This window comes from Erythrolamprus reginae, chromosome Z, assembly GCF_031021105.1.
Source record: "Erythrolamprus reginae isolate rEryReg1 chromosome Z, rEryReg1.hap1, whole genome shotgun sequence".
NCBI lineage: Eukaryota > Metazoa > Chordata > Lepidosauria > Squamata > Dipsadidae > Erythrolamprus > Erythrolamprus reginae.
Window position 1 is genome coordinate 84,554,054 of NC_091963.1, and position 21,783 is coordinate 84,575,836.

The 21,783-nt window shown below is 42.6% G+C and overlaps 1 protein-coding gene across 2 annotated transcripts in view; it reads left to right on the top strand.

Moving 5' to 3' along the window:
• SPMIP7 (sperm microtubule inner protein 7) overlaps positions 1 to 21,783 on the top strand; it is a 181,236-nt gene that overhangs the window by 41,353 nt on the left and 118,100 nt on the right. For both annotated transcript variants that reach the window (XM_070727169.1, XM_070727170.1), the window contains exon 3: positions 12,490 to 12,587. In XM_070727169.1, coding sequence (XP_070583270.1) covers positions 12,490 to 12,587 — 98 coding nt within the window. The remainder of the gene's footprint in view (positions 1 to 12,489; positions 12,588 to 21,783) is intronic.

A 21,783-nucleotide genomic window follows, 5' to 3' on the forward strand; every position in this document is an offset into this window, starting at 1 on the left:
TATTATTAAAAGATATATGGCGAGAATATCATTTAAAAGAGAAACAATATATTTTTTATTCTATCCCACATAAGACTTGGTCTAGGATAGATATGGCCTGGACTCCAGTACATATAATGGAACAAATCAGTGATATAGAAATAAAGACAAATACTTGGGTGGACCACAACCGTTTATTGATACATTGGAAAGGCAAAAAGAGAATAAACAATTGGTCAATGAATGGAAATGCAAGAAAGAAATTGGCACATATTTCCACGCATGATGGACATGTTCTGAAGCCAATTGGAATAAAGTAGAGAAATGGTTAAAAGAAATAACAAATGAGAAGATTAAAAAGTTGCCTGAAATCTTCCTATTGGGTATTTCAGATATGAAGTATAAAAAAGAAGTTTACTACTTAATAATACATATTTTAGTTGCGGCAAGAATTACATTCGCACAGAAATGGAAAGAACAAGAAATACCAAAAGATGTAGAAGTATCTAAAAAAATTATGGAATGTGCAGAATTAGATAAGATGACAAAACCTTTGAACAACCAAGCTGAAACAGAATTTTATAAAACATGGGACAAAGTATATAAATGGTGGAACTTTAAAAATGGTGGTAAAATTAAATAAGTAAGAATTTATAATTATTTGGACATATTAATTTGAATGTTAACTGTATGCATATATGAGAGAACATTTAGAAATAAATATGACAGGGTTTTCTTTTTTAAGTTATACCAAATAAGTGAATTTCAAATCTATAACATGATAATGATATTTATTTATTTATTTATTTATTTTATTTACTCGATTTTTATGCCGCCCTTCTCCTTAGACTCAGGGCGGCTTACAACATGTTAGCAATAGCACTTTTGAATAGAGCCAGCCTATTGCCCCCACAATCCGGGTCCTCATTTTACCCACCTCGAAAGGATGGAAGGCTGAGTCAACCTTGAGCCGGTGATGAGATTTGAACTGCTGACCTACAGATCTACAGTCAGCTTCAGTGGCCTGCAGTACAGCACTCTACCTGCTGCGTCACCCCGGCTCTTATATAGAATGTAATAGTTTAAAAACAACATAAATATAGAGTCTTTTTCCAATATTATAAATTTTAAAGTGTTATTTTTTATATTTTAATATTAGTTTAAGTATTTGATATTTTTATAGATAAGAAAATTAATTAACATAAAGAATACAGAGTTAAATCTAACAAGAACATAGTATATGTGTGTTATATTTCTGCATTGATCTGACTATAGTTAGGGTTTTTTTGTACTAGTTAGACTTCTGCAATAAGAGGAGCAATGGTAGCTCCTTAAATGTTAAATGTTGTTTGTTTTTGTTTGTCTAATGAAAAATAATAAAAAATATTTTTAAAAAAGGGAATTGCAGTGATCCCTCGAGTTTCGCGATCTCGATGTTCGCTAAACGCTATATCGCGAGTTTTCAACCCGGAAGTAAACTCCACCATCTGCGCATGCGTGCCCTTCCACGCATGCGTAGATGGTGGAGTTTCCCCGCCGGGCAGAGGCTTCCCTGGGTCTTCCCCCTCTTGCCCCGGTAAGGCGCGAGCAATGGCGTGGGCGGGTGGGCGGCACACGCGCGGGGAAACCCCAGGGCCGCTTCTCAGCTGAGAAGCGGCCCCAGCAACAGCGCGGGGGTGGGCAGCACGCGCGCGCGCGGAGGAAACCCCAGGGCCGCTTCTCAGCTGAGAAGCGGCCCCAGCAACAGCGCGGGGGGTGGGCAGCACGCGCGCGCGCGGAGGAAACCCCAGGGCCGCTTCTCAGCTGAGAAGCGGCCCCAGCAACAGCGCGGGGGGCGGGCAGCACGCGCGCGCGCGGAGGAAACCCCAGGGCCGCTTCTCAGCTGAGAAGCGGCCCCAGCAACAGCGCGGGGGGCGGGCAGCACGCGCGCGCGCGGAGGAAACCCCAGGGCCGCTTCTCAGCTGAGAAGCGGCCCCAGCAACAGCGCGGGGGGCGGGCGGCACGCGCGCGCGCGGGGGAAACCCCAGGGCCGCTTCTCAGCTGAGAAGCGGCCCCAGCAACAGCGCGGGGGGCGGGGGGCACGCGCGCGCGCGGGGGAAACCCCAGGGCCGCTTCTCAGCTGAGAAGCGGCCCCAGCAACAGCGCGGGGGGCGGGCGGCACGCGCGCGCGCGGGGGAAACCCCAGGGCCGCTTCTCAGCTGAGAAGCGGCCCCAGCAACAGCGCGGGGGCGGGCGGCACGCGCGCGGACAAGCAGCAGCAGCGAGGCGGCGGGGAAACCCAATCTTCGGCTCCTCGCTGCTGCTGTGGAAATAAAAACACCATCTGCGCATGCGCAGATGGTGTTTTTACTTCCGCACCGCTACTTCGCGACAAATCGATCATCGCGAGGGGTCCTGGAACGGAACCCTCGCGATGATCGAGGGATCACTGTGGAGGCCTTTGGTGACATAAAATTGAATAGGTTCTTCGTGGTATTTGATTGATAAGGTAAGTGGTTGGATCTGAAATTTGATTGGTCTGGACAAGAGAACGCGGCCATCAATAGTTTCGACAATAATAGGAGGTGTGACTGGGCACAATGGTATGGCATGAAAACAAGCGAAAGTCTCATCCATAAAGTTTGTGGTGGCTCCGGAATCCACTAAGGCAGTAGCAGGGAGGGTTTGGGGTGGGTTTTTAAAGTTTACCTTAGTGGCTAAGTTCAAGTATCTTGAAGGTCTCGGTTCATCTGTCGTAACATTGAAATTCGATTTGGTGCTAGCCCGGCCTAAGGTTTGTTTTAGGCCGGGCTCTGGTCGTTTCCCGGCAAGGTAGCCTGGACCTGAAATGTCGGCGCGCTGTTCAAGACTGGAGTAGTTTGAGTTTGAGTTTAATCAGATTTGTATGCCGCCCCTCTCCGCAGACTCGGGGCGGCTCACAGCAACACAATACAATGTAAAACAAATCTAATATTTAGTTAATTTAAAAAAACACCACAAATTAAAACCAATCATACATACTAGCGTATCATGCATAAATTTTATAAGCCTAGGGGGAGGGAACATGTCAATTCCCCCATGCCTGACGACAGAGATGGGTTTTAAGGAGCTTATGAAAGGCTAGGAGGGTGGGGGCAACTCTGATATCTGGGGGGAGTTGGTTCCAAAGGGTCGGGGCCGCCACAGAGAAGGCTCTTCCCCTGGGAAGTAGACATGGGAATGAGACGTCTTTTCTGAGGGCAAGTAGGTAGAAGGTGTCCAGCTTCTCCACAATACATGCATAGACCTTCTGCTCGATGTTTAGCTCTCTCGGCTTCACTCAAGCAAGGTCTGGCTGTACCTAGATCCATTGGTTCCTCTCAAGTGATGACAGCTGATTGGTTTCCCGTGTCTGTTGGCATCTGGAAGGGACATCTTGGCACGGAGTTGAAACTGTTGTTTTGAAATCTTTGGCGTGAAGCTGGCACTGGTCTAGTTTTCTCCCCAAACTGGCTTTCCTATCTGGAGACACAGTTCTCGGCAGATGACAAATTAGTCTCAATAGTCAAACAGGTCTGGTAGAGTTCATTTAACGGGTTGGGAGTTGGATGGCGTGTCATCTCATTCACAGTTTTAGGTTTCAGGCCATCTTGGAATAGTTCCATAAGGGCTTCCTCGTTCCAATTCAGGGGTGTTACTAGTTTCTGGAAGTCAGAGACATACTCAGAGATGTTCTTATTGCCCATGTGAAATTGGCATAACTGAACAATAGCATTTTGTATGCGCATGGAATCTTGAAATTCTTGTTCAAACCACTGGCGAAAAGCAGTATAATTTTGCAGGATTGGGTCCTGACGTACTAAGAAAGGCATTGCCCACTCAAATGTAGCACCTTTGCACAGGCTTATAATGATGAGTTGAATTTTTTTTTACATTGATGAATAAATGAATTAAGTTGATCTCTTGCCCCTGTAAAAACGGATGGCTTAGCTAAATAAATCTTTGGCCTTGGTGGAATAATAACCTGTGGTTGAACAGGGGCCGTGGGTTAATTCTGTAATGCGATGACCTGTGCCTGCAACGCAGTCACGATTTGTGTTAAGGCCTGCATATCATTTTCTAAATTGGCCATCCTGAGCTGGCTGGTTAAATTTCTTTTCTGTGGGAGTTTTCAACACTGTTCTGTCTCCGGCTTAGGCCCCAGTTAATTGAAATAAAGGCTTGCTAAATGCAGAGATTTGTAAAACAAAACATATTGATTCTTCTTCCATCTGTTACAAACCATCATTTTGGTATGCAGTCTCTTTTATCTCATTCTTTAGTAATTAAGACAGTGTATATATCTTCAAAAGCATTCCTCCATTCATGTTAAAATTTATGGCTAGGCAGCATTAGCCCAGGGTAATAAAACTGCAATTAAAAACACATAAAACACAGCTTGCTTTCAGAGCCGCAGAAAGACACCTCCATATTGATTCATAGCAGATTAAACACTCCGCCCTTCTCCACTGACACCCGGACATGACAAATTAATTACTTAATTAATTAACCTGTTCCTCTCCTAATATTTCTTTCCCGACACTTGTTCCCTTCATCTCTGTAAGCGTCTGAAAGAAGGATTTACCCATCTGAAATCTGTTTCTCTTTCACTTGAATCTGAACTCATAGGAACGTCCTGTGGATTGTCTTCCCCTTCTTCCTCTGCCTGTAAATCAGGCCCTGCCACTAATTTATAAACACTCTATGAATCAGAATCTGCAAAATCCTCAAACTAAACAGGAGTATATACAACAATATCTAGAGATAATTTGGATCTGGTTGCCATAACTGAGACATGGTTTAAGGACTCAAATGAATGGGAAATATCCATACCAGGATATACATTGTATAGGAAGGATAGAGTAGAGAGGAGAGGTGGAGTAGCCATTTATGTTAAGGAAAGTTTAAAAGCAACACTAATTCAAAATACATGTAAAGAACTGGAGACTCTCTGGGTTGCAAACTAAAGAGGGTTCCGTCATTAGAATTGGGGTGATCTATAGGTCTCCAGGGAAATCTGAGGATTATGACAAGATGGTGCATGAAATTACTCAAATGGCAGTAAAGGGAGATATTGTGGTTATGGGTGATTTCAACATGCCTGACATTGATTGGAATATCCCTACTGCCCTTACATGCAAATGTAAGAATATAGTAGAGGCCCTTACAGGAACAGCTCTGGCACAGCTGGTTTAGATACCAACTAGAATATTCTAGATTTAGTTTTTATAAATGGGAATTGGGTTTCAGAGGTTAAGGTGGGAGAAAAATTAGGTTGCAGTGACCACCTATGTTTGTGTTTGATGTATAAACTAATTGTGAGCAATCCTATACTGCAACCAAAGTATTGGATTTTAGAAAAACAAATTTTAATGCAATGGGGGAATATTTAAATAATGAATTAAAGGGGAGGGATAAAATGGCAGGAATGAGCGCCCAGTGGACTATATTAAAAAAGGCCATCTTAAAAGCCACTGGACTGTATGTAAGGCAAATAACTACACCCACCCACACCCACATACACACCTCAAACTGAAAGTAAAGAAATACATATGGCAACAAATCTCTCTCCTCCCATATACCTGCCTCCCTTCCCCCGGCAGTAGTGATTGGGGGTTTGAGGAAGGAGGGAGGGGGAAAGGAGAGAGGGGAACTCAGGGTCGTACCAGAAAAAACGGGGAAGGAAACCGTTTATATAAAAGTCACTCACCATTCTCGCAATAGGCTAAAGGGAGCCATTGGAGAGGTAGGGGCCAGGAATTATTATAAAGGGATAGCCAGGACACAACACAAAAAGCCAAGGAAAACTTTTTAACGCACTCAAATCTACAGAAAACAGCAAGAGAATTTCACAGCCCTTGCAGTTGCCGCCTTGAACCACCTGCGGGGCACTGTGGGCAGGCAGCAGCTCTGGAGGCACAGCTGCCTAAGGATTCATGGGCACTGCTCTCTTTTGGCTGCCTCAGCAGAAGCGACTGCAGAGAGTGCAGATGAATCGCGTGCTCTCTCCCGGAAGGGAAACTACTGCTGTCACTTAAAGTCATTCACAAGAAAGAAAAAAGGAGACAATGAGGCCACCTTACATTTTCGTGAATCCCGGTGCAACAACCAGGCTGCCTAGGATGCTTCTAGTTGCGAGTAGAGTGGAGACAGACACCTGCTCATTTCTCCAGCGCTCCCGAGTAAAGGCTCTTTCTCTTTCACTCCCCATCCCATATGGCAGCCCTCCTGTGGCAGCGGTTGTGGCATTCGGCGGGCTACCCGGGTTTTTTACCCAGACTATACAGGGACGGGGCTGGAGAGGAGAGGAGTTGTGGGAGGCTGCAGTTTGTGTTGGGGACCCATCAGGTTTCCGAATTTGACTGTTTATTTCCCCCCGGGTATAAATTTTCTATTGCAGAGATTCCTTGCAGAGATTCCAGTTTACATACCTCAAATTAAAATATAATACAATACAATATCAAATGCCAATTTCTTAGTCAAATTAATCAAATTATTCAAATTATTCATCTAATTATTTTCTGGTACATATCATTCATCCTGTGCTACCTCCTTTCCAAGTGCTATCATCCGGATTTTAAATAATGTTCTTCGCTTTCATTTATATTTAAAGTGCTATAGCTATCTAAATTTCTCTTGGCTATTTGCTGTTTTTCTTAACTATGCCATTGTGTTTCAGTCCCTTCTTAGAAAACACATTCCTACTTTCAATTTTTTTTAAAAAAACATAAACCTCATTTTATCATAACTGCCCTTAACAATAGAAAATATCTAAATTTATGACTCCTTAAAAGCCCAGGAAGGAAAGAGAAAAAAATTAAAATAAAGAAAGAATAAAAGGGAAAAGAAAAGAAAAAAGAAGAGTGGAAAATAATAGGAAAAGAAAAAACGCTATTCATATCATATCTTAATACATACATAGGAGGAAGGGTTGTTATTAGAAATTTTAAAATAGATTCCCTACTTATTTATTTATTTATTTATTTATTCCACTTCTTTCATTATATCAGTATGTCATTTCTTGATTTGATTTAACAAATCAAAATAAATATAAATCGTTATTGCTCCATTATATTATGCAAAAAGTATCCTCCGTTAAAAAAACAAAATAAAAAAACAAAAAAGAACCAAAGTAGTAATATTCTTCCCTAATCTAGATATATTCCACTGCCGTTCTTAGTATGATAATCTTCCCTAATCTATAAACCCCGCTGCCAATCCCAGCGTAATAATCTTCCCTAATCTATGTGTCACTGTCATATCAGTGCAATAATCTTCCATATTCTAATTATTTTCACTGCTAAATGCAATGCCATAATCTTCCCTAATCTATATATTTCCCTAATCTATATATTATCCCTAATTCTAAATGTCTTCCACTATCGAACTCAGTGATAATCTTCCCTAATCTATTGATTTTCTGTCTTTCATGTATAATGCCTAATATAATTAGTGCTAGTTATTATTCTCCCTTTTCTTTTCCCCTTCCACTTTATTTATCACCATAAATTAAATAAAATTTAAAAATACAGAAAGAAAAGCAAAGAATTTTTTTTTAAAAAAAGTCATCCAAAAATAATCATAATCATTATCAAATATCTCATCTATGTTATGCGCAGTAATCAAAGCTATTTTCAATTTTTTCATTTATAAGCCATTAATTTTTTTCCTCTAATATAATTCTTCCATTTTACACTTTATATCACTTGCTTGTATATTTGTTTATATATATAAGCTCCCATAAGATTAAAATATTAAAAAATACAATTCATTAAGCATACTCAATTTTTTGGTAATTTATAACTTTGTAAGAGCAAAGAAAAGAAAGTGTTAATATCTTTTAGTAACTTTTAAATATTCTTACATGTATTTTAACTTTAATTTTCTTAAAAACATTTTAATTCTTAAAAGTATTTAATTTCAATTTATATTATTCAATGTAATTTCAGTCAGATCAGACGGTCCAAGTGTAATTTCAGTCAAATCAATCAGTCCAGTTAAGTCAAATCTATTCAAATCAGTTTAATTCAGTTCAAATAATTCCATCTTGAACATCATCTTCCTTCCATGGGTTTAGCTGATCAGTCTTCCCACGGCAAGAATACTGTCTTTAAATTTATGAGAAATTTAATTTCAGTCAAATCAATCAGTCCAATTAAATCAAATCAATTCAAATCAGTAAATTCAATTCAAATAATTTTGTCTTGAATGTTAACGTTAACGTTAATTAATTAATTAATTAATTTATTAGATTTGTATGCTCGGAGCAGCAACTTGGGCATCCTCCTCGATCCACAGCTCACATTAGAGAAACATCTTTCAGCTGTGGCGAGGGGGGCGTTTGCCCAGGTTCGCCTGGTGCACCAGTTGCGGCCCTATTTGAACCGGGAGTCACTGCTCACAGTTACTCATGCCCTCATCACCTCGAGGCTTGACTACTGTAACGCTCTCTACATGGGGCTACCTTTGAAAAGTGTTCGGAAACTTCAGATCGTGCAGAATGCAGCTGCGAGAGCAATCATGGGCTTCCCTAAATATGCCCATGTCACACCAACACTCCGCAGTCTGCATTGGTTGCCTATCAGTTTCTGGTCACAATTCAAAGTGTTGGTCATGACCTACAAAGCCCTTCATGGCATCGGACCAGAATATCTCCGGGGCCGCCTTCTGCCGCACGAATCCCAGCGACCAGTTAGGTCTCACAGAGTTGGCCTTCTCCGGGTCCCATCAACTAAACAATGTCATTTGGTGGGACCCAGGGGAAGAGCCTTCTCTGTGGTGGCCCCGACCCTTTGGAACCAACTCCCCCCAGATATCAAGAGTTGCCCCCACCCTCCTTGTCTTTCGTAAGCTCCTTAAAACCCACCTCTGTCATCAGGCATGGGGGAATTGAGACTTTCCCTTCCCTCTAGGCTTATAAAATTTATGCATGGTATGTCTGTATGTATGACTGGTTTCTTAAATTGGGGTTTTTAAATTAACTTAAATATTAGATTCGTTTATATTGTCTTATTATTGTTGTTAGCTGCCCTGAGTCTACGGAGAGGGGCAGCATACAAATCTGATAAATAAATAAATATAAATAAATAAATAAATAAATAAATAAATAAATAAAAATAATGCATTGGCTGGCCATTCTTCTCTAGCGTTCTGTATTTAAACCAGTAGCAAACTGCTATACAGTCATACCTCGTCTTACGAACCTAATTGGTTCCAGGGGGAGGTTCGTAAGACGAAAGGTTCGTAAGACGAAACATTGTTTCCCATTTTGGTTTCCGTGCAACCAAAACCCCCCCCCCCCCCCCCGCAAAAAAAGGTGTTCGGCGACTGCTGGGAAGCCGCGCGGCTATTTTAAAAGGTGACAGCCGGCCTGGGGGGCTTCCCAGCAACCTCCCGAACCCGGAAGCTCGGCAAAAGTTCGGGGTTCGGGAGGTTGCTGGGAAGCCCCCCAGCCCGGCTGTCACCTTTTAAAACAGCCGCGTGGCTTCCCAGCTGTCTCCCGAAGCCGAACGCCAAACTCGAACTTCCGCGTTCGGCGTTCGGAGACAGCTGGGAAGCCGCGCGGCTGTTTTAAAAGGTCACAGCCGGGCTGGGGGGCTTCCCAGCACCCCCCCGAACCCCGAACCCGGAAGTTTGGCAAAAGTTCAGGGTTCGGGGGGTGCTGGGAAACCCCCCAGCCCGGCTGTGACCTTTTAAAACAGCCGCGCGGCTTCCCAGCTGTCTCCCGAAGCCGAACGCCAAACCCGAACTTCCGCGTTTGGCGTTCGGAGACAGCTGGGAAGCCGCGCGGCTGTTTTAAAAGGTGACAGCCGGGCTGGGGGGCTTCCCAGCAACCTCCCAAACCGAACCGAACCCGGGGCTCAGAAAAATTGTGCCTCTTCTTACGAACTTTTTTCGAGTTACGAACCGGCATTCGGGAGGCTGCTGGGAAGCCCCGCCGCCTGGAATCATTTGGCTATCCCCCTGGCATTGGTAGCTTCTACAGCTCTGTCGGAACAGGCATGGCTGCCTGTCTGGCTTCACCACAGCCGGTGCGAGACAAGCCAGTTCGCCCAGTGGGGTATGCCGGCCCCTGCCAGGCCCCTGGCAGCATCCCAAGCATCACTCTCCCTACAGGAGAGATCCAGTTTGGTCCAAAAGGACCAGAACCCCTGGGCAATGGGACTTGGGGACATTTCCCAGGAGAGAGGGAAATATCCTAGTGCTGCAGTCATGAGACCCCGCCCCCAATCCCGAATTGGACTGTTGAATCATTGTTCTTATCCTTAAAAGCCAGGTAGCTTGTCCAGGTCTGGCTGTGCCACCCAGACGTTTAAAAGAGGAGTGATTCAAAATGCCAGGGCGGGATGAGGGCTGCCATATGGGATGGGGAAGGAGAGAGAAAGAGCCAAGGACCTTTACTTGGGAGCAAGCGGACGGAGGGAGGAAGCCTTGGCGAAGCTAAAGGGTTTTGCCGAGTCCTTGGAAAGAGGACCCATCTGCATTGTCTGTTTCCTGGCTGGTAAAAATGCCAGATAGTCTGCTGAATGCCGCCGCCATGCTGGGGGGAGGAGAAAAAGGGAGGAGGCTCCCTCTCTATCTGGCCTCGGCTCTCTTTTCTGCTGTCGGCCATGCAGTTAGGAAAGGTTTGGAGAATTGGGTCTTGGGCATAGCGCCATGATCCTGGCTGCCGGCGTTCATTCTGTCTCCTCCTCCTTCTCCCCGCCAGTTCATGCGCGCCCTCAACCCCAACAGCTGCACTCACCAATCAAGAAGCCTTTTCACTTTTTTTACTCTCTTATTTGTCCCGTGGGGAGCAGGATCACTAGGAGAAGGAAGAGGAAGGCACTCTCGTCCTCGCTTCCGCTTTTCCTTCCACCGCTCCTTCCAATAAAAACAGTTCTTGAGCCTGTGGGGGTAGTGGGGAGTTAAAGCCAGCTGCTTTGGGCACCTTGAAGAGACTCCCCTGAAGGAAGCGGGTGCTAGGCACAGAGTTTGAGCCAGGGAGCCTTGTCTGAGGCCGAAGCACCAGACCTTGCCATGGCTGGGATTCCCCTCTGCCTGCCGCCGCCACTGCAAACACTTTCAAGGAAGATGGAAGCCCCGCCAGCTGACAAGCCACCAGGCAGCTTCCTGTGCATGTCAATCCACCCATGAGACAGCAGCCTGTGCTGTCTCCCCCCCCCTCCACCCATCCCCGAACAAGGATCCGAATTCTGGCGGTAATGAGGCAAAAGGGGTGAGTTTTGGGATTGCACGCATTATTCGCTTTTACATTGATTCCTATGGGAAACATTGTTTCATCTTATGAACTTTTCTTCTTACGAACCTGGTCACAAAACCAATTAAGTTTGTAAGGTGAGGTACCACTGTATCGCTATAAGCATTTATTTTCTGCAATGAATGCAAGCATGCTACAAGACTTTAGATTATAATTGCAAATCATATCTATTCAGCTTCATCTCTTCCTTAATGCAAAGGTCAGGAACATACAACCTTTAGACTAGATGTGGCTCTCAATTCTAAAACACTTGGCCTGTAGTCCTAAAAAGGAATACCCTACCTTCTTCTACCTTTCCTGCAGTGACCCCAAGAAAGTGCCAGTGAAGGATTACACTATTATAATAAGTTGTAACAATTTCAGTAATGTTATGAGCTAATAGATACATGTATTTATAATATAGCTTCAAATAGTGAATTTTTAAATTTTTCTTATATAAATCATTTCTTTCTTCAATCACAAGCTCCCTGAGAGAGTGCAGAGCCAATTTTACTCTTTGCTGTATTCTGATTGATTGAACCTTCGCTTCTCTCTTGGCTGCTGCTGCTGCGAGCAGTGGCCAAAACAAGCGTTTTTAGGTTTGCAAGCTCTGATGATGCAAGGGAATTGGAGCAAGGCTTTGCTGTGCAGGGTATCCACCCCCCGATTCCTTCTGCTACTGTCAAAGCAAAGCACGAAGGTGTCGGAGAAGAGAGAGAATGGGCGGCAAAGGTAGCAGCAGGTGAGGGGAATTTTGAAGTGAGATCAGGCGGAGAATGTAGCAGCAGGCTACAAAGCGATATTGGGCAGCTGCGAAGAGCTCCTTGGATTTGCTTCCAAAATGCCCCTCACCCACTACTACCTTCGCTGCCTGTTCTCTCTCTTCTCCAATGCCTTGGCGCTTTGCCATAATGGTAGCAGAAGGGATGAGGGGGTGTGGAGACCCTGCACGGCAATGTCTGGCTTCAGTTCCCTTGTGATCTTCAGAGCCTACAAACTTAAAAGCGCTTGTTTTGGCCGCTGCTTGCAGCAGCAGCAGTTAGGAGAGAAGCGAGGGTTCGTAAGATGAAAATGGTTCATGAGAAGAGGCAAAAAAATCCTGAACGCCCGGTTCATATCTCGAAAAGTTTGTATGAAGAAACATTTGTAATATGAGGTACCACTGTACATGGCATATTGTGATTGTCACTAATATAAAATTCATTTTTGTATTCAGCTGTAATATCAGTGCTATGAATATTGTTTAGTGAAAAATGTTCAACTTTTTTTTCCAGGATGGACAAGTCCAGTAAAAGTCATACCAAATCCTCCTAAAGCCAAAGAAAATTTTATACCTCATACATTTATATTTCATGTGGACACAGATGATCAGGTAAATTTCTTTATTACTGCTGCTTCAAATCAATACCATACATTCTAACAGAAGAAGAAGAAGAATCAAATGATACCACTAAAAATTATTCAGCCATTTAGCCCCATCTCATATTCAGGCAGAATGGCCCTATATATCGTTCTTATTAAAACATCACTCATCCAGTGCTTGAATTTCCTATGCTTAATCTGATTATCATGTTGTGCATCTACTTTAGAAAGAACACTCACTTTGTGGCTGCCCATCCTAAGACACCATTTTTTATATAGATGGTCCAGATGATGATGTGGCCTTCCACATATTAATTACATTAATCAAAATGGGTTTCCATCCAAGATAAAGAGTTCTAAGGAGGGATGTAGTCTCAGAATAGATAAATTCTAGTTTAATTATATCCATGTCTTCTTTATAGTCAAATCCTCATCATAGGAGTATATGCAGTTCTTTTCCGCAATTGGTAAACTTAGCCTTAAACCATGTAATGCTGTGGAGACACAGTTCTGTCTTATAATTTATAATAGAAGATATGCATAGAACATAGAATAACAGGGACCTTGGAGGACTTTGAGTCAACTCTCCTGCTTGAACAGGAGTATACTATTTTGGGCAAATGGTTGCCCAATCTCTTCTTGAAAATGTCCAGTGCCAGAGCACCTACAACTTCTGGAGGAAAGCCTTTCTACTGATTAATTGTTCTCACTGTCAGGAAATTTCTCCTTAATTCTCAGTTGGTATGAATCTGAAAGAAATCTTTGTTCCATAGGATATCCAGGTACAACGTACAATGTGGTTCTCCTTAACATAAGGTTTGCAGTTTGAGGAAGTTTGTATATAAGATGAACATCGAGAAAAAAGAGAGTTATCTGTACACACTTTTAAAATTAATATGTAGTACATATAATAGATATCTGGGGAGGAAAAGATTATTTAATTCTGGAACCAAAGATCATAGTTAAGTTAATGATGTTCTCCCTTTTACATTCCAAAAAAATAAAAGAGTAATGACTAAGCTTTGTGAGGCGTCTGACAAACTAAGTGGCAATATTCATTTCAATAGGCAGAAACAATTATTGTGTGTGTGTGTGTGTGTGTGTGTGATTATGCTATAAATATACTTTAGCAATATTAGATATTTGAATTACATACTTTTGGCCTGTAGTTTGAATATACTGTATAAGATTCAAACAAAACTTCCTAGGAGGGGTTCCTTACAAATTGTAGACAACAATCACAAACATTTAGGTATGAAAACAAGGCAGTTTTTCTAAAAACATAGAATTCATCACATTGTCACCTGTAATGAAATCCTGACAACCTAGCTATTGAGAACTAACATAGATATGACTCCCTTTCTCACTCAATTAACATGAAGTCTTTTTTTATCCTATCCGTTGAAGCACACAAAATCAGTTCTCCCCACTTGCTCAGGGACATTAATAAACAAGCATCCTGAGGTTGATGGAAATGTAGCCTTGCTTAGCGATCGGGATTTTATGAAGAGAATGCATTGAGAAATACCTGCTTCTTTGAGATCTTAGACAGGCGAGTACCTTACATTAAATGGTACACAGCATATATTCTGTATTAACCTTCTAGCTTTATTGATTTCAATGTATCAAGGCTTTGTTAAGGGACACAAGGAAATGCTTTACATACAGTGCATTCAGAAAGTATTCAGACCACCTTCACTTTTGTCAATTTGTTATGCTGCAGTCTGTTTCTACAGTTGTTGAAATTATTTTTTTCTCATTAATCTACACTCAGTATCCCATAATGATGAAGTGAAAACAGAATGTTAGAAGTGTCTGTAAATATATATTTTTTAAAAAACCTGAAATATCACATTTGCCTTTATATGACTTTTGCAGCTCTAAAAAGCAAAGGAAAGGATAAAATGCTTAATTCAGTTAGCAATTGCTTTGCTTAATCACCACATTGCTGGTCCCAATTGTGATAACTAAATGAGGACTATCTATATAAATATGATTCCTATATAAATCTCTTAACTATTCTTTCTCCTATTTCTTCATTTCAGTTTCATCTGAAATAATTTATTTGTGTCTGTTTTTCAGTCTATTCATGTTGCTAGATATCCTTATGTGGCACTTGCTTTTGATGTTAAAACATTATGCTGCATTATGCTTATTTTTTTAATCTTAAAACATTTTTTCCATTCTTTCATTAAAAACAAATCAAATAATTCAGATTTATATTCATTGCTATGATATCAATGCATGCAAATTGATTTAAAATTTCATTACATATTTAAAAGAAACACCTTTTTCTGAGCAGAAGCTCATCAGTTATTATTTTGATTAATTCTTAGGATTCCAAGTAGTCCATTCACTTTTTTTGTACTTTCTCATTTGATTCATACCTACAAAACTATCTCCATATCGCATTCATTTAAAATTTTTCACATCATAACTTTTAATGAAGTTGCACTTGTCACTATACTATGGATTACTATTTTCACGTAAAATGGTTAAACTAAACAATAGTTTACACGAATTAATACTTTCTGTCAGATTTTACTCTTTTCACTAATAAAGATTACCCATCGCTATGCCTGCATGATTTAGTCAGTTCCACAATTTTGACAAGATCAATCCACTCTCTTTTAGTGATGGGCGAACCGAACTCGCACAATTTGGGTCCGTACCGAATTTTACGGTGTTCAGTATCCCAGACCTGAACCCAAAGTTTTTTAAAAATCCGTGCCGAAGTTCTGGTTCTGGTTCGGGCAACGTGGCAAAGCGGCGAACCAATGGACAGCCTTTTATTGATTGGTTGATTGATTGATTGATTGATTGTTAGAGTTGAAAGGGACCATGAAGGCCCTGCCCAAGCAGGAACCCTATAGTACACCAGAAGTGGCAGTTCAATCTTCTCTTAAAAATGTCCAGAGTGTTGGAGTTCACAACGTCCGCTGGTAGGTTGTTCCATTGGTTAATCGCTCTGACCGTCAGGAAGTTCCTCCTTATCTCCATGTTGAATCTCTCCTTGGTCAGATTCCAGCTGTTGTTCCTCGTCCGGCCCTCTGGTGCACTGAAGAATAAAGTGATCCCCTCCTCTCTGTGACATCCCCTCGTATACTTGTACACTGCTATCATGTCTGCTCAGGCCTTCCTTTTCTCAAGCTATCAATACCCAGTTCCCTCAATTTCTCTTTGTAAGTCTTGGTTTCCAATCCCTTAATCATCTTGGTTGCTCTTTTTTGCACCTTATCCAGAGTTTCAATGTCTCTTTTGAAGTGTGGTGACCAGAACTGAATACGGTACTCCAGGTGTGGTCGGACCAGGGCGTAGTAGAGTGGTATTAAGACTTCCCTGGTCTTGGACTGTATTCCCCTGTTGATGCAGCTTAGAATTGTGTTGGCCTTTTTAGCTGCTGCTGCACATTGTTGGCTCATGTTTAGTTGATTGTCCACCAAGACTCCGAGGTCTCTTTCGCAGTCGCTACTGCTAAGAGGGGTTTCTCCCAGGTTGTATGTGTGTCCAGGGTTTTTTCTGCCTCGGTGAAGGACTTTGCTCTTGTCGATGTTAAACATCATTTTGTTGGTGTGGGCCCACTGTGTTAGTCTGTCTAGGTCTTTCTGTAATTTGAGCCTGTTTTCTAGGGTATTGGCTACCCCTGCCAGCTTGGTGTCGTCCGCGAATTTGATCAGTTGCCCTTCTATTCCCTCGTCCAAGTCGTTGATGAAAATGTTGAAGAGCACAAGACTTCTAACTCTGGAGGGTTTCGATCTTCTTGCTGGGTGGCACGCATTTTTAACAATGGACTACCACAAAATACCTAAATATTTTAAAAATCATTATCTACGCAAAACCTTAATAACAATTTGGTTTGCGATTAAGAAAAATTATTATATTTCAATACCAAATTGGACATCTCCGAATGAATTATTAACTTTTCCTAACCTTTTCTCCCATACCAAAATTTTGAGATACCACCAATTACTCAATAAATCAGATGCTCTTATATTAAAACAACAATTGAATGACCAAGGAATAAACATAGATTGGCTATCATAACTACAAATTAAATCAAAATACGAACAACATAAAAAACAATTCGGATTCCAAAACAATAATGTGATAGATACAATTCTTTTTGGCCCTCCAACAAAAATGATCCCCAAATTATATAACTACTTATTAATACAAGAAAATTGTGAAGAACAAGTGAAAGGGTGTATAATAGCCTGGGCTCAAAATTTTGGATATACAGTGATCCCCCGGTTATTGCGTTCCCAACCATTGCGAACAGGCTAATTTGCGATTTTTGAACCCGGAAGTCAAAACACCATCTGCGCATGCGTGCCCTTTTTTTCTATGGGCACGCATGCGTAGATAGCGCTGGGCAGATCAGCTGCTGGGCGGCTTCCCTAGGTCTTCCCCCTCTGCCCGCCCTTCGCCCGCCCACGCCGTTCATTCTCGCTGCTTCCCAGCTGAGTCCTGAAGCGAATTCTTCAGGACTCAGCTGGAAAGCGGCGAGTGCGAGCGAACGGCTTGTCCGCCGCCCGCTCGCGCATCGCCCGCCCACGCCGTTCATTCTCGCCGCTTCCCAGCTGAGTCCTGAAGCGAATTCGCTTCAGGACTCAGCTGGAAAGCGGCGAGAGCGAGCGCCAGCGAACGGCTTGTCCGCCGCCTGCCTGCCCGCTAGCGAGGAGCCGAAGATTGGGGGCGGCGCGGCTGTTTTAAAACGTCGCCGCCGGCATGGGGGGCTTCCTAGCAGCCCCCCAAACCCGGGTTGGGGGTCCGGGGGGTGCTGGCAAGCCCCCCATGCCGGCGGCGACGTTTTAAAACAGCCGCGCCGCCCCCAATCTTAGGCTCCTCGCTAGCGGGCAGGCAGGCGGCGGACAAGCCGTTCGCTGGCGCTCGCTCTCGCCGCTTTCCAGCTGAGTCCTGAAGCGAATTCGCTTCAGAGAGCGAGCGCCAGCGAATGGCTTGTCCGCCGCCTGCCTGCCCACTAGCGAGGAGCCGAAGATTGGGGGCGGCGCGGCTGTTTTAAAACGTCGCCGCCGGCATGGGGGGCTTCCTAGCAGCCCCCCAAACCCGGGTTGGGGGTCCGGGGGGTGCTGGCAAGCCCCCCATGCCGGCGGCGACATTTTAAAACAGCCGCGCCGCCCCCAATCTTCGGCTCCTTGCTAGCGGGCAGGCAGGCGGCGGACAAGCCGTTCGCTGGCGCTCGCTCTCGCCGCTTTCCAGCTGAGTCCTGAAGCGAATATCTCTTTTTATCCGTCTTTAAACTAATTCAATACATATTACATAACATATCACTACTAATATTTACTAACATATACTTCCTTATTTTTTATTTTTTTTACTTTTTTCTTTCTCCCCATTTCTTTTGCTTTTATATATTTAAAACACATTTACTATATTATGCACATACTCCCCCTACCACTTTTTTACAAAAGTCGTCCCTGAAAACGTCTGCGTCACACGCAGATCTCTCTTTTCTTTTCTGCACTCTTTCCTTTCTTATATTTATTCTCTTCTCCCCCCCCTTTTTCTTTTTTTCTTATTCTCTCTTTTTTTCTTATTCTCTCTTTTTATTCTTCAAATTTAGAAAATATTTTCATTAATTTGTTATTAGCCAACACATATTAATAAGAGATGTAACATTTATTACCATAACCTAAGGAAATCTTTGATATTCTCTATCTACCTGTTTATTTACAACGTTTAGGAAATACAACATCTCTATCAAGAATTATATGTATTATAATCTATAGTTTACAATGTATAATTGTACTGCTTACCTGAACTGCTTGATTTCGTACTTTGATTCCCCATCTCCCCCCACCCCTTCCCTTTTTTCTTTTCTGTACACTCCTTCCCACCCACCCACCCCTACCCTTTCCCTATTTCCCTTTTTTTCTTTTTCTATATTTACAAATAAAGTATATGTTAAAAAAAGAAAAGAAAAAGAAAAGAAAATGTTGAAGAGCACAGGGCCCAGAACTGAACGCTGTGGTACCGCACTGCCTACATTCTTCCATGTGGATTTGGAACCGCTGAGGACAACTCGTTGGTGCAGTTGGTCAGCCAGCTATTGATCCATCTGCATGTGTTGTAGTCTACTCAGCTTTTTTCTAATTTGTTGATTAGGAGATGGTGGTCGACTTTGTCGAAAGCTTTGCTGAAGTCTAAGTATATGAGGTCCATCGTGTTGCACTGATCTACTGATTTGGTTATGGTGTTGAAAAAGCATATGAGATTGGTTTGGCATGATTTGTTTCTGACAAACCCGTGTTGGCTGTTGGATATTATCTTGTTTGTTTCCAGGTAGTGGCAAAGCTGTTTTTTAATTATTTTCTCCAGTATTTTTCCAGGTATTGAAGACAGGCTAATAGGTCTGTAGTTGCATGGATCCATCTTTTCCCCCTTTTTTGTGGATGGGAACTACGTCCGCTCATTTCCAGTCTTCTGGTAGGTCTCCAGTGGCCCAAGATTTTTGGTAGATGAGGAGAAGAGGTTCCGCTATGGTGTCTGCCAGTTCTTTTAGGACTCTGGGGTGGAGTCCATCAGGTCCCGGTAATTTGTACTCGTTAAGCTCCCTCAAGTAGTCCCTAATGGTAGCTTTGTCTGTGTTGAATTCGGTTCCGGGGCTGTTATTTGCAGTTAGGTTGTAGGTTGGTTGGTTGGTAGTTCCTTTATGTGTGAAGACTGATGTAAAGTAGGTATTGAGCAGCTGTGCTTTGTCTCTGTTGTCAGTGATTTCGTTACCATCTTTGTTTTTTAGTATGGTGACTTTCCTTGATTTTTTTCTTGTTGTTTATGTGGTGGAAGAAGCTTTTACTGTTGGCGTTAATTTTCATTGCGAGGTGCTGTTTGTGTTGAGCTTTTCCTGTTCTTATGTTTTGCTTACAGGTTCTGGCTGTTTGTTGATATTCCATCTTGGTTATGAGTCCTTCTTTCCATTTGTTGTATTTGGCTTTTTTTTCTTTTACGTTGTCTGCGAGGTCCTTGTTTAGCCATGCTGGTTTCATTTTAGTTTTTCTGCCTTTCTTTTTCGTGGGGATTGAATTGTTTTGGGCCTCCATGATAGTGTTTTTTAGGGCTTCCCAGGCATCCTGTGTGGATTTACTCTTAAGAAGTTCCTTCCAGGGTTTATTCTTCAGGTTCGCTCTGAGCTTGTTAAAGTCCGCTTTTCTGAAGTCTGGGACTGTAGTTGAGTTGGGTGTTGTACATAGTGATTGCACAATGTTGAATTTTAGGATGGCATGGTCACTCCACCTAGTGTCCCTTCTCCTTCTATTCCCTCAATCATTTCTTCCCTGTTCGTTAAAATTAGGTCTAGTATTGCAGTCCCTCTGGTTGCTGTTTCCACTTTTTGAGTTAGAAAGTTATCGGCAAGGCTGGTGAGAAATCTGTCAGACTTTTCACTTGGTGCTGAGTTTGTTTTCCAGTTAATGTCGGGGTAGTTAAAGTCCCCCATTATTATTGTGCTGTGCTTGTTGCATATTGCTGATAGTTGGGTTCTAAAGAGGTTGTCCATTGTATCTGTTTGGTTTGGGGGCCTGTAGTAAACTCCAATTGTAATGTTGTCCTTTTTTTCTTTTATGTTAACCCATATGGTTTCAAGGGGGTTATCTTCTTTGGATTGATATAGCTCAGTGGCGGTGTAGTGGTCTTTTATGTATAGTGCAACTCCACTTCCTTTCTTGTTTGACCTGTTTTTCTTGAAGAGATTGTAGCCCTTTATCTGTGTCTTCCAGTCATGTGATTCGTCCCACCATGTTTCTGTAATACCAATTAGATCGTATTGGCCTCATGCATTAGTACTTCTAGCTCGTCTTGTTTGTTCCCCAGGCTTTGTGCATTAGTGTACAGGCATTTTAAGTGTTTGTGTCTGATTCTGGGTGGGCATTTTTTATCCTCTGAAATGTTAGTGGGCTTAATTTGCACCACTTTCTTATTTGGTTCATTGTTCAGTCTCTTACTTTGGTCACCTGCCCCTCTCAGATCTAGTTTAAAGCCCTCCTGATAAGTTGGGCTAGTCAGTTTCCAAGGAGGTTCTTTTCAGCTCTGGTAAGGTGTAGTCCGTCTGTTGCTAGGAGCCCTTCTTGAAGGTATTGTAGACCGTGGTCGAGGAACCCAAAGTTGTTTTGGCGACACCATCTCTTTAGCCAGTGGTTTATTTGTGGGATTTTGCGTTCTCTGTCAGGATGTTGTCCTCTTGTGGGTAGAATAGAGGAGAAGACGACCTGTTCCCCTATCTTTTTGACTGTATTGCCCAAGTCATAGTCTTTCGTGATTTGGTTCATGTCTTTCCTTGTGTCGTTTGTTCCTGCATGGATCACTAGTAGGGGGTAGTAGTCAGTGGGTTTTAGGATTTTAGTGAGGTTTAGCGCTATGTCCGAGATTTTGGCTCCAGGGAGGCAGCTCACCTCTCTGGATTGATTGTCCGGTCTGCAGGTGGCAGGTTTGGTTTCCCTGAGAATTGAGTCATCAATTACCACTATTCTCCTTTTCTTTTGGGTTGGGTTGAGGAGAAGGGGGGCTAGCCTTCATGATGACTGTGTTTGATGGTGTTGTATTGTTGTGCCTTCTTCTTACTTGAAGCCATGTGGTCTCCGGACATCAAGGTAAATGAAAGGCTGGGATTGGACATGTAGCCAGCAGTATGCATGGCTTGCATTGGTCCCCAAGGACACCTGACCTGCCTCTATAAAAGGCAGCACCTTGCTGTCTAGCCCCATTGTAAGAGATACCAGCTAGCGAGGGAAAGTCTGTGTTACTTATACTGAGAGGGAGAGATAGATTAGCTTTCACTTTGTTTCTTCTACAAAGAAAGAGAGACCTCAAAGACTCTTCATGCAAGTTAAAGAGACAAGAAAACTTTGGTGAGTAATGCATCCAGGCAGGGAAGGGCAGGGCTGAAGAAAAAAAAATCAGGGGGAGGCAGGGGGCCAGTTGCTCTCTGCTACACTTCCACTTTTACAGTTTTAAAACTTTTTTCCTTTCATTCATTTTGTGTACAATTGTATGGAAGGGCACAACAATATTAATTTGTGAGGGGTTTGGGGGTTATTTATTTCTCTATCCTATACTTCCACTTTCAAATTTTTAAACCATTTTTTCCCATTCATTCATTTTGTGTACAAATGCATTTTAGGGAACAACAATATTACTTTGGGGGTATTTTTGCAGTTATTTTATCTATCCTATTCCTATACTTCCAATTT